This window comes from Temnothorax nylanderi, unplaced genomic scaffold (assembly GCF_030848795.1).
Source record: "Temnothorax nylanderi isolate EJ_2023f unplaced genomic scaffold, tnyl_v1.0 TNYL_tig0065_pilon, whole genome shotgun sequence".
In the NCBI taxonomy this organism is placed as follows: Eukaryota; Metazoa; Arthropoda; class Insecta; order Hymenoptera; family Formicidae; genus Temnothorax; species Temnothorax nylanderi.
Genome location: NW_027249127.1, coordinates 813,722 through 826,627, shown reverse-complemented (window position 1 = coordinate 826,627; position 12,906 = coordinate 813,722). Strand labels below are relative to the sequence as shown.

Below are 12,906 nucleotides of genomic sequence, written 5' to 3'. Positions count from 1 at the left end.
AATATAATTATAACATAAATTCGTATGTAAGAATTTGCATTGGCCGGTAAGTGACATCATGTAGTTCGTATTTTAAAAAGCGTGTTATCAGATGTCGCTACCAACAATCGAACGCACGCAGATCGGATCAATCGGATGCTCCATTCTAGTCGCACGCAGTCGCACGTCGCACCGCGCACATCGCGTTATTGTTGTAAGAATCAGTTTTGACTTAGCGTGTTTTTGAGTTGAGTTGATATATCAAAGTAAATTGAGTTTAAAACCAGAGATGGAGACAATATTGGAACAACAACGACGTTATCACGAAGAAAGGGAGCGGCTGATGGATGCGATGGTGAAGGAGATGTTGCACAAAAAAGCGGGACATCGCGAGACCATCAATTCGGAGCATCGCTTGAAAATGTTGCTGGATCAGTTCATGGACAGTACGATGCATTTGCAGGATTTGTATGAGGACAAGGACGGACAGAGAAAAGAAGAGGTATGTTAATATAAGATTTTAGGTAAATTAAAAACAATATCTTTAATGATTCTAACCTTTCTAACGTTTCATGAGTTTCATAGAGTGCCATGTAACCTTAAAAGGACCCTAGTGGTTCAATGGTTGACGGCACGTTAAATATCCCAAAGTTTTTTTTATGAGTTTCATATGTTCTATCTCATGGTTTATCGTTTGCAGGTTCAAGCACTCTCTGGTCCAAATGAATTCTCAGAATTTTACTCGCGCTTAAAGTCCATAAAGGAATTCTATCGCCGACATCCTAACGAGATCAGCGTTCCCATGTCCGTCGAATTTGAGGAGTTGGCCAAGATGAGAGAAAATCCGACCGAAGAACTGTCCAATCTCGTCGAGTTCACAGATGAGGAGGGTTATGGAAAATACCTGGATCTTCACGAGTGTTATCAAAAATTCATTAATCTTAAGGGGATAGAGAAGATAGATTATATAACTTACCTGTCGACTTTCGATCACTTATTCGACATTCCTAGAGAGAGAAAGAACGCAGAGTATCAGAGGTATGTCGAGTCCCTTTTAGGGTATCTAACAGATTATCTGAACAGAATGAGGCCTCTGCTCGATATAAGCACAGAGGTTGAAGAAGCCAACAAGGATTTTCAAGCTCAGTGGGAGAAAAATACCTTCCCTGGTTGGCCTAAAGAAACTGGAAGCGCTTTGACTCACGTAGGGGCACATTTGGAGCTGTCTGCTTTCTCGTCGTGGGAAGAATTAGCGTCTCTCGGTTTAGACAGATTAAAATCGGCTTTGATGGCACTAGGCCTCAAGTGCGGAGGTACTCTCGAGGAACGGGCGCAAAGACTTTTTAGTACAAAAGGTGAAGCCTCCCTAGATCCCAACCTATTAGCCAAGAATCGAAAGGGGAAGTCAGCTAAGAGCAAGGATTCCGAGAAGCAAAAGGAGATTGCACGACTCGAAGCTCACGTATACAAGCTCGCTGAATTAGTGTCTAGTCAACGAGTGGCTACGAAGGAAAACGTACAGAGGAAACAGGCGAGAACCGAGGGTGAAAGGGGAGACTCTGATGCGGAAGCAAGCGCGAGCGAATCGGAAGAAGAGGACGATAATGAGGTTCCGTATAATCCGAAGAATTTACCTTTGGGCTGGGACGGAAAGCCCATACCTTACTGGTTGTACAAGCTGCACGGTTTAAATATCAGTTACAACTGCGAGATTTGTGGAAACTTTACTTATAAAGGCCCGAAAGCATTCCAGAGACACTTCGCGGAGTGGAGGCACGCGCACGGCATGCGTTGTCTTGGCATACCGAATACAGCGCACTTTGCAAATGTCACTCAGATCGAAGACGCTCTTGCTCTGTGGGAAAAACTCAAGGCGCAGAAACAAGCCGAACGTTGGCAACCAGAGCAGGAAGAGGAATTCGAAGATTCGCTTGGCAATGTAGTAAATCGTAAAACGTATGAAGATCTCAAAAGGCAAGGTCTGCTCTAAAGTGTACTTCTTAGTCGGATCTTATTGTAATCCTTGATTATTAACTGTATCGCTAATCTTTTTATAATTCCACTTGTCCATTAAAGTGATTTCACGAGTGAAATATTTTCTTATCCAATTGCTTTAAAATTTGTTAAATTGTGTTAGTACCTTAAAAAAGAAACTTGCATTTAAATAGCCAAAGAGCAATATTATTCACACGGTTACGCATGCGTTTGTATGTGCATAGAGAGAAATTTTATTTCAGATTTATTTCTCAGATTATTTTGAATCAAAAAAGGTTGTAAATAAAAGTAAAATGATATAAATTTGAAATAATCTAAAAAAGGATATCTTCTTGAGAAGTAAAAATTCAGACACTTATTCAAATGTAAAATGAGATTATCCTTTTTATAAAAAATAAAATATAAAAATTTTCAGAAATTATTTCTGCTTTTCAATACATTTATTACATATATGAATCACATTTCTGATTTGGACACGAGTGTTTTTTATTTGTCTGTGTCCAACTTTGAGGTAATAAAACTTTCCAGTTCCACTAGATAAATTAAATTAAGTGTATTTAAGGGATATTTAACGCTATATTCAAGAATTTTGATTGCATTCAATAAGAGCATACTTTCAAGCTCATGATTATAAATAATGTATAATTTGTATTAGAATTCAGAATGCTATATTTAATTTTATTTGCTATACTTTTTGATGTGTGTGTGTGTGTGTGTGTGTGTGTGTGTGTGTGTGTGTGTGTGTGTGTGTGTGTGTGTGTGTGTGTGTGTGTGTGTGTGTGTGTGTGTGTGTGTGTGTGTGTGCGTGCATTTTGATACGTATATTTTCTATATATGTAATTTTTCAAAAGTTTTTTACATTATGGGGAATATGTAAAATTATAAATAGAATTCCGTTTCGAATTAAGTACATATCGTCGAAAATAAACTACAGTGTAAAAAAATTACGTCTACTTGAACAATATATTAAAAGCTTGAGAACTTATTAAGTTTAAGAATAATTATGCTTTAAATAAATTTATATAAATTATTTTGTTTTGTTGCTAGTTTTTTTATTATACTATTAAAAGCATATTTCATTGAAACTCACTGTTCAAATTTCGCCTATAATCGATCATCTTTATAGCTTTCTCTATCTCCTACTAATAAAAATGAACGTGGCCCAAAAGAAAAACGAGTTTCCACTTTGTTCTTTTTAATTAGTGGATTGTTTAATTTTTTATTTATTATAATAGTAATTGGATTTGTGTTAAAAATTTAATTTAAAAAAAATTAAAAGATACAACTTTTCCTCTTCTAATATACTCTAAAATTAACATTTAAACTTTGATTGATTGTAACGTGAATATTGCCAGTAATATAATCTTTCACATTCTAGGCATTCGGTAAAAAAATTATTGCACAAGTTTCCAAAGCTCAGGTTCTTCTCTTCTTTTCTTATATCTATTATTAATAAGAAGGATCCGGCAGTCGCAATTTCCTTACCTGCTTTCTTCTTACTTTCATATTTCTTATCTTTAATTACAAAAACAAAGTCTGTGCATATATAGATATGGAATACTTAATAAATCTTATATTTGCTCCATTACTTTCTGCACCAGATAATATCGCGATGTTAGCGGATATTACATATGGAAGGGGGGAAACATTTAATATACATAAAAGCACATTAATTGTGTATGTGTGTGTGTGTGTGTGTGTGTGTGCGCGTGCGTGCGTGATCACACATCCATTTACTATTTCAAAAACACTTTGGTATCACCCTGGGCTGCGGCGCATAATACTGATGTGATCTATCGTTAATTAGTCATGACAGGAAGTACAATAGTTCCGGATTTTCTGCTTACACTGGACAATTAAGACTTTCATAAGGAACACACTCATAGAATTAAATACTTTTAGGCATGTACTCTGAGTAACAGTTTATCCCCGGCACCAACAAGTTCTTCATATAACCGTTCAGAATAAACGGAATTTCGGACGACTAGTCTTCATACCGGGTGTACAATCACAAAAGTCCTAGTACGCTAAATCGCGCGTATCATCCTTCATATTTCAAGTAGATAGCTTCCTTGGATTGCGTCTCGCATCGTTAAATCTTTACACACGGTATCCTTTTCGATTTCGGATATCATCCACGCTAACTGCAAATTCGAAATGCAAAACGGTTGTATGGTTCTCAGTTTACAATTATTGTTAAAATTTCGTCGTTCCAGCAACAGCTTGGTACCTCTCGAATACTCTCCGCTGATTAAAAACTTCTTATCGATATGTGTCTAAGTACTTAACGCAAGATGTATACTCTCTCAGTTTTATACGTTGGTTTTCTTCAATGCAAACGCTCGCTACGGAATTATTGTTAAATTACGGCTTATTAAAATCAGCCTCTAAATTCATCCTATTAAATCTCTTGGCAAACTGAATTTGCGAATACTGACTTGTAGGAAAGTTTCTATGAAAAAGTTCCATGAAATCTCGCACAGAAACGTTGTAATCATGTTGTTATCATTAGATCGTAGAAATATTTCTAATCTCAAAAGTTATTTCCTTAATTTAAGCAATAAATTATTTGGATAAAATATTATAGATAAAAGATTTCTATAATCAGCTGATCACTAGAATGCCAAAAGTATATACGTACAAGTGTATACTCCTCGTACTGCACTTAGGGATATTTCCAAGTCGATTCCTCAATTTGTTTCTAATAACCAATTTAGTTGCCTTCAATATTCCACACTAATGCGTATAAAGACTATTTTATTCGACATATACTCTGCAACAGCAGAGTATAAGTATGTTAACCGTGAAATAGTCAACATATATTCTTCTAAATAATGTAATGATATAGTGGATATTTTATCAGTTAAAATACATTTACGTATGTTTTTACACTTAAAAAGAAATACGTGCAAGTGTCTCGCCACTCACTATCGTTTCTGAGAATTTTAGAATTTTTTACGTATTGTTGAATTTATCTTTAAATAAGCTCTAATTTTGTCATAAAAATTATTTAAATTTTCAAAAACAATAATGGGCGGTGGGATATTTCGAGAGATATAACATTCTATCGAAAAATTTGAAATATTTAAATAGTGTGCTTTCAAAACTACAAAACTTTTGTTTACAACAGATAAATTCATGATTTAGAATGTTGATGGAAACTTTGCCGGTTTGTAACAGTAATGTCACCAGGAGTTACAAAGGGTTAAAATGTTTTTCCATATTTACTGTTTTAGCAATATACGCTTATAAACATAAAAGTCGATCATTTTCAAGGGAATGTTTCCCTTTAACGTGCGCATAAAGGCACCTGTAAAAGAATACGTGTCTTTTATATTTTGATTTATATTATCACATATTTATATATGTTTCTTTGTCAGATAATTACATACCTTTAGTGCGCATCAGTGTGGAGTAATTAAGCAATCGAAATCGCTATAAGGCCCGTATAAGCCTTTTGTATGTAGCCAATAGAACGGGATTTCGCTTTACACGAAATGCTTCGGATACACTCGTTAAGCGACACCAATCGCTGGACGAGGAGGGACGGATGTTTTTGCGATAGTTACTTTAGCTTATAGCTCCTGGCTCATTATAGCAGCCATATTGGATTATGACATCACACGCGAGAGACCACGCTTATGAAATCATACTATACATCACATTCATTGAAGCGATTTATTCTCGCAATGTACATTGGAATAAATTAGTCTCTTTACACATGCTATTATTTGTATTCGATAAAATAAGCTTATAAGATGATTAAATATGTTTATACCGAATTCTCTTTTCAATTCATGAGATAACTGTAAATCCTAATAATCTTAATCATGAGGCTTATTTTTTTTTTTTTAACATAGAGAGTACATTTAACTTGAATTACATAATTATTTATTAATTCTCGCCTGACGAATACGTATCTTATCTCTGTTGAATATTAACTCGTCTTTCTGCTGACTGTCTAAAATGCATCCCATGATATCTAAACATGAGAGAAGGGTAAAATAAACGACATCTTTGATGATTCAGCAGAGATTGATCTGAATAAACCCGGCATCCGCTAGACGAGAATTAATGAAGAAGGACTAAGAGGGAAATGCATTTTATGCATTATTTTGTTTTGTTTTACCAAATGAGAGCGTGGGGCATTCTAAAGAAAAAAAACTAATTTATTTCGGTGAACAGTGTAAGAGAAAGATTCATATAATTCTTCGCTTTAGACGTCATAATTCAATATAGCTAACAACAAGATCAGAAGTCTTACATATTAGCGGTGTTCTCCGAGATGCAACAATATGGTGTCAACGAAGCGTCTTCGATAAAGTAATATCGAGGAGGAAGAGACTTAGGCACGGTAGGTCGCACGTTGTCGGAGCTGCTGGGGAGATGCTGGAGAGGTCTCCTTGTCCCTTATTCGACGCTGTCTACGACCGCGCTGTCGTCCAAGGTGTGGAGCCAATTAAAGATCATCATGTTCCTCTCATACTTGGACAGCTGATTCCCACGTTCCCTCTCGACGTCCCGTACCGTCAACGCGTGATTTCGCTCCTTCCGCCCGATCAAGGAAGCACCAGGAACTCCGCCGGTCGTTCCGGGCACCAGCAAAGTGGTTCCGTGAGAGCTCTGCGCCGCGGTAGCCGCCGCTTCTAGCTGGTCTAGATTAAATTCACTCTGCGAGAGGCGCTCCAAAGCGCGATACGTGGTCAGTAGCCTAATGGAACATGAATGAGACACTCTAGTCCTGCCTTTTTTATATTGAAACTTAAAACGGCGAGACTTAATAACTTCAAAATGCGTTTTGAGCCCACTTAGATTACAACATACGTAAGCGCCCCAATTTTGATGAAATTTAGATAAGTTTTTTTTTTTTAAGAGACCGTTCTCACTCTGGTGGAAAAATGTCTCAGAAAGATGCATTATTTCTTATTTTTTTATTTATATTATAAAGTATCGGAAAATCATTAAAATTGGGGAAAGACACTTATGCGTGTTTTTTTTTACATGCACAGTCAAATATAATTTGGTAAGAATGATCAAAGTATATAGCTTACTCTAGATAAAAGAATTAAAATTTATTATATATTTCCATTTTATGCAGCTAACAAAAGACAAATACAAACGTTCTATTTTTTTTGTTTCAAAAAAATTGTATCCGAATTTTGAACATCCGCGTATTTTGAACATAGGCTTAGGCAGAGGAAAGAAGAAAGACTTCGAGTCTACTAACCTTCGTCGTATGTAATTCTGTCGGACTTTCTTATTGACGGACCTGACGAGATCCGCTCCAGTGAAGGGCACGGGTGGTGGTGGCGGCGGTGCCGGTGGTTGCGGTGGTAGCTGCGGCACCGATTGAGCGTTTGAAGAAGATTGCTGCGCTTGCAGCTGCTGCGACTGCGACTGTTGCTGCTGTTGCTGAGGCTCCTGCGCGGCTCCTCCATGCGGGCTGGGAAGTTGGGACGTGCTGGCCACAGGGTCGCCCACGGCGACCCAGGTGCTGCAGGACCTCGAAGCGTGATCGAGCCTGGCGTGCTCCAGCAACAGGGTGTTGCGCTGGGCAGTGTCGAGGGCCAGCGCGGATACCGCCGTTCGTAGGCCACCGGCCCCAGCCGCGTCCGGGCTAGGAAGCTGCGACACATCGCTCGTGCTGAAGCTCTTACGCAATCCCAATGCCGACGATAGAACACCGCAACTGCGGATCAGTTCGTTCTCCTCCTCGAACCATAAAATCTCGGGAATGTCCGCCGGCCTAGCGCGTAATGCACGTAATAAATAAATAATAAGTCGATGTGAAGTAGTCATATCTCTTCATCGTGCACAGTAGCGATTGTACTACGAACCTGTTGCCCTGAATCTGTCGGGAGTCCGGTTTCGGCGAGGGCCCCCGTCCGATGAGCTGCGCGTCGCTGTAGGACTTGAAGGTGACCAACCTGTTGACGCTGCGCAGATCGCTGGCGATCGACGACACGCTGAAGAGCGACAGATCGGTGGTGACACTCTCGTGACTCGGCGAGCGCAGCATCCGCGAAGTGACCTGTAGAGCCGGGCATTGCATGGTCGTCTGACTGTCACCGCCACCTCCACCGCCGCCCCCGCCGCCGCCACTGTCATTGTCACCACCGTCGTCGTTGCTGCAGCATTGCGCGCACATAACCGCGGGTATCGGCGAAGCCGACTTTGTTTCATTTTCGGACATTTTTGCACTTTGTCCGTTTTTTTTCTATCTATCTATTCGTCTTCCTTTCTGTCGCACGGCGCTTTCAATTTCTTCCGCGGTAACTGCAGCTAGCTTTTACGTCATGCCGAACGTCCGACGCTTCTTCGCCGTTTCCAGAGTAACAACTATACATGATACACAGAGGACAACTTAGAGATAAAGACGATAAAAATCAGGATATGAAAAAATTAATTTTTAATCAGAAACCTTTCCAAGAAGTTACTTAAGGCTTCCGTTCTGTTATGGCGGCCATGTTTGATTAGAACGTTAGAAGGAAGACCCCCTATTAATCGTTTTCTAATATATCTTCTAGTACAAATGAGAAAACAATGATTTTTTTTCTCATATGATAGAATAGATTAAATGTACCAAAGACTCCCTTTTTTAATATTTGTTCATCAATAAATGGCCGTGTAATTTAATTCGCGTACATCCTCTGTACTCAATAAAAATTGACCTAATTATATCATTGCTTAATTGCAGCATTTATTAAGTCAGCAGCTGAAAAGGAAATTGGCACATATATACAATATTGCAAGCTTTTTTATCAATCAGATTTGATATATAATAAACGTGCGATAAAATTATTTTTCGATATAAGTATGCTATAAATAGAAATCACAGTTTCTCGCTTCCACGTCATAATTTGATATGCAGTGACCAGACAGAGGTGTCAGCTAGAAATATGTAGTTTTTGTAGGACGCCAGCATACTATTATTATAGCTTTATTTTAATGAAATATGTAGTATAAAAGTAAATTTATTTTTAGCTGGAAAGATAATTATGGTGAGACTGTTAATAGATGTTATGGATTACATATGATACCACACATGTAGCGGATTAATGCAGAGATGGAGAAACTATTATCTAATCACGAGTCCTTGATCTAATCTGTAGAGCTGGAATGTGCAGGTAAGGTGCTAAACGGCTTGCAACGCCGTCACCACGTAGGCGTGGTGAAGTATACTCCGTCTCGCGATGATATAAGGAAGCGAAAGCATACTTTACACCTATGTATATATATACTAAGTAATTTTCTTCAAAACCATAATATTACCTAATAAAAGTATCGATATATCTCAATTTTTATTTTTTTAAACAAAATCTGAAATATAATATATAGTAATTTTCAAGTGCATTGGTTGCAAAACGTTCTATTTTCTACGTGTATACTTTTCACGCGCGTGCAATTGAAATAAGTTCATTAATTACGTAAAATTGAATAGACTTCATCTTTCTTAAAATGATATTCGAGTTGTACTTATTAAAATATCTAATGTCTAATTTTGAAAAAGTGCAACAGATAACGATTTTTTCTCAGAATTTTTTGTAAATTTCTTGCCAATCAACAAATGTTTTAAAGACTCTGCCGTTAAAGGCAATTTTTCATAAGAATATCAAGAAAATTCTAAAAATTGTCAATATTCAACTTGATGGTAAATATACGACGTATGAATTTTACTATTATATCATTCTTCTCTCCTCTCCCTCCTTCTCCCACTTTCTCTGCCTATCTATTTCTATCTTTATCTCATAATCGATTAACTATAACCTGGGTGAACTTTTTTCCTCTCCTTTCTATATTATAGAAAAGAACAATTTCTGAGTCGCCGGAGCTAGCTGAGAATTAAGTATCGTATTACAACTGATGTATATAGGCATCAACATATGTAGCTACGTAATCGATAATTATGTATTCTCTTGAAGTCAAGGTTCAAGAACTTTTCCCAAGATTGATATTTGAACCTGGGCCTTCATCAGCCATCAGATATCGACTTTCGCGGTCATTTAGTGTGTCACGCGTGACACTCAGCGAAAATCGAATAAATTATCATATGATTTCTATCAGCGAATCTCTCTCGAATCAACTTTGATCGAGGATACTTAGAAAGTTACTAGCCTTCGATGCTTATTAGAAATGTTCTATGGAAGAATACTGTGTATAGAAAAGAATAATGTATGAAGGAGTATACTGGAACGCGCTATATGCAAACTTGAAAATTTTAAATTATTGGATGTTTTCGTACTTAAAAAAAAAAATTATGGAAAAAATGTCATTTCTGACGAACGAAAAATAAATAACTTTTCATCATGATGACTATTTGAACTATTCATATTTGCACACCAGTGTTCAAATATACTTTCCATTAAATCATTTACTTTCCACCAAATGTGAGAGATATTAAAAACAAAATACACACATTCCTCAATATTTCCCGATTTAATACTGAGTTATTTTACGCTTTTTAAAAACTCCATTTATTTTTAAAAATTTTCTATTTCAAAATCAATTTCTCCATCACGCGATAATTTTTTTGTGAGCCTGTCCTCATTAATAGAAATATGCAGGTAATTATACTCCACTTGACTTGCCTCCACGGTGGTTTCCTGCAGACTAGGCATAATCATAAACTAACTGTTATGGTAGCGCAACTACGCGTAACTACGCGTTACGTAGCTGCGCTAATTAAGCGGGACTGCAGACGATATATATGCGTTCAGCAATTTATATCAACTGCGTTAGAATCGCGCTTTGTTTTTCGGGGGTTAATTCTCGTCGCGATTATTAAAGCGAACCGGTCGTTGTCGTCGTCGGGCGATGGGAGACCCCCGATAAAACGGAGCGAAGAACCGGCGCGGTTCTATAAATACGCACGAATATTCACCACTCTCTCGGCGCACCTAATGTATCTCGCACTGTCAGCCACATGACGACGTTTATCGCCGCGCCGAGGATGCCGCCGTCGCGAACGGCGTGTCTGTCAGCCGGCTGCGTGGCTCGCAAGCCGAACTTCGGAGAAGATGATGTCCCCTTCGCGCCAGGAACGCGAGGGAGATACACGGTTGCTCGCGGTGATCGCCGGTGCACGGGGAGCACGTGAAAGGGAACAACAACAACCACTGTCAACGCTCCGCCGTTCTCGCGCGCGTCTCTCGTAGCGCGAGAGCTACGTCAAAGAGACGACGCGATTGTTTCCCCTGGGCTATACGGTCGTCGATCGTGGCATGGCACACGGGCTCGCTCACTGCACAGGCGTCGCTATCGATCGATAGCTGGTGCTCTCCTCTAGTTTCGCCGCACCCCACGCGATTTGGACTTTCTCTCGCTTACCGAGCTAACGGCTCGGATCCCTTGCTAAGATCCGCATCCCTTCTTCATCCCTTATCAGCGGCGTGGGACGCGGACCGGGCCCTAGGGGCCTTTGGACCACTTGACGGCGATTTTGTAATTGACCGTCTCCTGACTTGCGACGGAAATCTCTTGAGTTCCTTTAGATATAATCGTTAAATAAATGATAACGAAGCGATTTATTAATTTATATCTTTTATTTTGTAACCATTTAATTATTCAAATAACCAAGAGTATCGACCAATTTAAAAAAAAAACAAATGTATATATTTCATAGAAAAAATATTAATTGCTTAATTTATGTTATACACACTGACAAGGGAACCTCGCGAAGTGGAAAATTCTGATTTTAATGAAACTTTCCACACATGTAGGAGGAGTAAAAAGATGAATTTAGATATTTTTTGTAGCGGCCCAAAAACGGTTTTAAGGGGTGAAACCACCACTCATATGTAGAGCCGGTTTTTGCTTTTCTCGATATATTTCGAAAAATATTCGAGATATCAAAAAATGTTTCAAATAAAAGTTTTATAGTAAAATCTCCTCTATTCAACAACATTAACAAAATTTTGAAAAAAAAAGTTTTGTTTAAAAAATTATGTTTAAAAAATATTATATTAATGTTGTTGAATAGAGGAGATTTTACTATAAAACTTTTATTTGAAACATTTTTTGATATCTCAAATATTTTTCGAGATATATCGAGAAAAGCAAAAAACCGCTCTACATATGAGCAGTGGTTTCACCCCTTAAAACCGTTTTTGGGCCGCTACAAAAAATATCTAAATTCATCTTTTTACTCCCCCTACATGTGTGGAAAGTTTCATTAAAATCAGAATTTTCCACTTCGCGAGGTTCCCTTGTGAGAAAAAAATTTATTGAAAAACGCAAAATGTGTTTCATCCAACTAAAATATTTAGTCCGATATGTTCAACTAAACATTAGTTGATTTAAGTAAACATTAGTTAAATTAACTAATTCTTGATTTAAAAATTTTGATGGATGATATGAGTGAACTATACCTTTTTTAGAGCAAACTTAATATAATTGTTGAATCAATCATTGGGTCAACAACTATATAGCTACAAAATTTAGTCCGTACAATCAATTTGTTTTCTCAGTGCATATTCTAATTTAGCTGCAATTTCAGCACTTATTATAGAAGTACTTTATATACATATGAAATATTTCATAAAATCTACAGTACAGTTTACACGCACTGTGTTGAAGTTAGTTGATAAATTAACTTCATTTACGCTTTAAAGAAAAGTATTTGTATATCACCGTATAATTTAATACTGTTATCATTTTTCCCTTTTTAATTTCCTTTTCTTTATCATGAGTCAGCAGTGTTTTGATGAGACTGATCGAAAATGGTGAGCCAAATTTTCACTCTCTCTGCTAGAGCGTTCAACAGCGGATGATAATCTTTGACATCATCTGTCTATATATTTTTTTATTAGTTTATATTAAAACATGCAAAGATCTCCCTTCTAATCGAGACACTTTGTCGAGAATGATCGCGACCATAAGTTCGTGCAGATGAGAGCGGACGCGCACGGCCAGTTGGTCAAACTTAGAGTGGGT

General features: G+C 37.7%; 2 protein-coding genes across 12 annotated transcripts; one reads left to right on the top strand and one right to left on the bottom strand.

Annotated features, from left to right (window-relative positions):
• The first annotated feature begins 19 nt into the window (after window positions 1-19).
• Noi (splicing factor 3a subunit 3 noi) lies at window positions 20-3,004 on the top strand. 2 transcript variants are annotated; one of them, XM_071708284.1, is made up of 3 exons: window positions 20-193; window positions 267-481; window positions 680-3,004. In XM_071708284.1, exons 2-3 carry the CDS (start codon window positions 269-271, stop codon window positions 1,967-1,969), a joined length of 1,503 nt encoding a protein of 500 aa, XP_071564385.1. In that variant the 5' UTR covers window positions 20-193; window positions 267-268; the 3' UTR covers window positions 1,970-3,004. The 2 variants fall into 2 exon arrangements, with proteins under 2 accessions (XP_071564385.1, XP_071564384.1); XM_071708283.1 differs by having other exon boundaries at window positions 25-481.
• A 515-nt stretch (window positions 3,005-3,519) lies between these two features.
• On the bottom strand, window positions 3,520-11,286 carry LOC139773675 (uncharacterized). 10 transcript variants are annotated; one of them, XR_011718397.1, is made up of 5 exons: window positions 10,563-11,286; window positions 7,812-8,313; window positions 7,202-7,720; window positions 4,616-6,685; window positions 3,520-4,118 (listed from the first exon to the last, which is right to left on the bottom strand). XR_011718397.1 is itself a non-coding variant. In XM_071708286.1 (4 exons), exons 2-4 carry the CDS (start codon window positions 8,165-8,167, stop codon window positions 6,385-6,387), a joined length of 1,176 nt encoding a protein of 391 aa, XP_071564387.1. In that variant the 5' UTR covers window positions 8,168-8,313; window positions 10,549-11,286; the 3' UTR covers window positions 3,520-6,384. The 10 variants fall into 10 exon arrangements, 7 of the variants coding, with proteins under 7 accessions (XP_071564387.1, XP_071564388.1, XP_071564386.1 ...); XR_011718396.1 differs by having other exon boundaries at window positions 3,520-5,284; window positions 5,367-6,685; XR_011718398.1 differs by having other exon boundaries at window positions 6,239-6,685.
• Window positions 11,287-12,906: the final 1,620 nt, after the last annotated feature.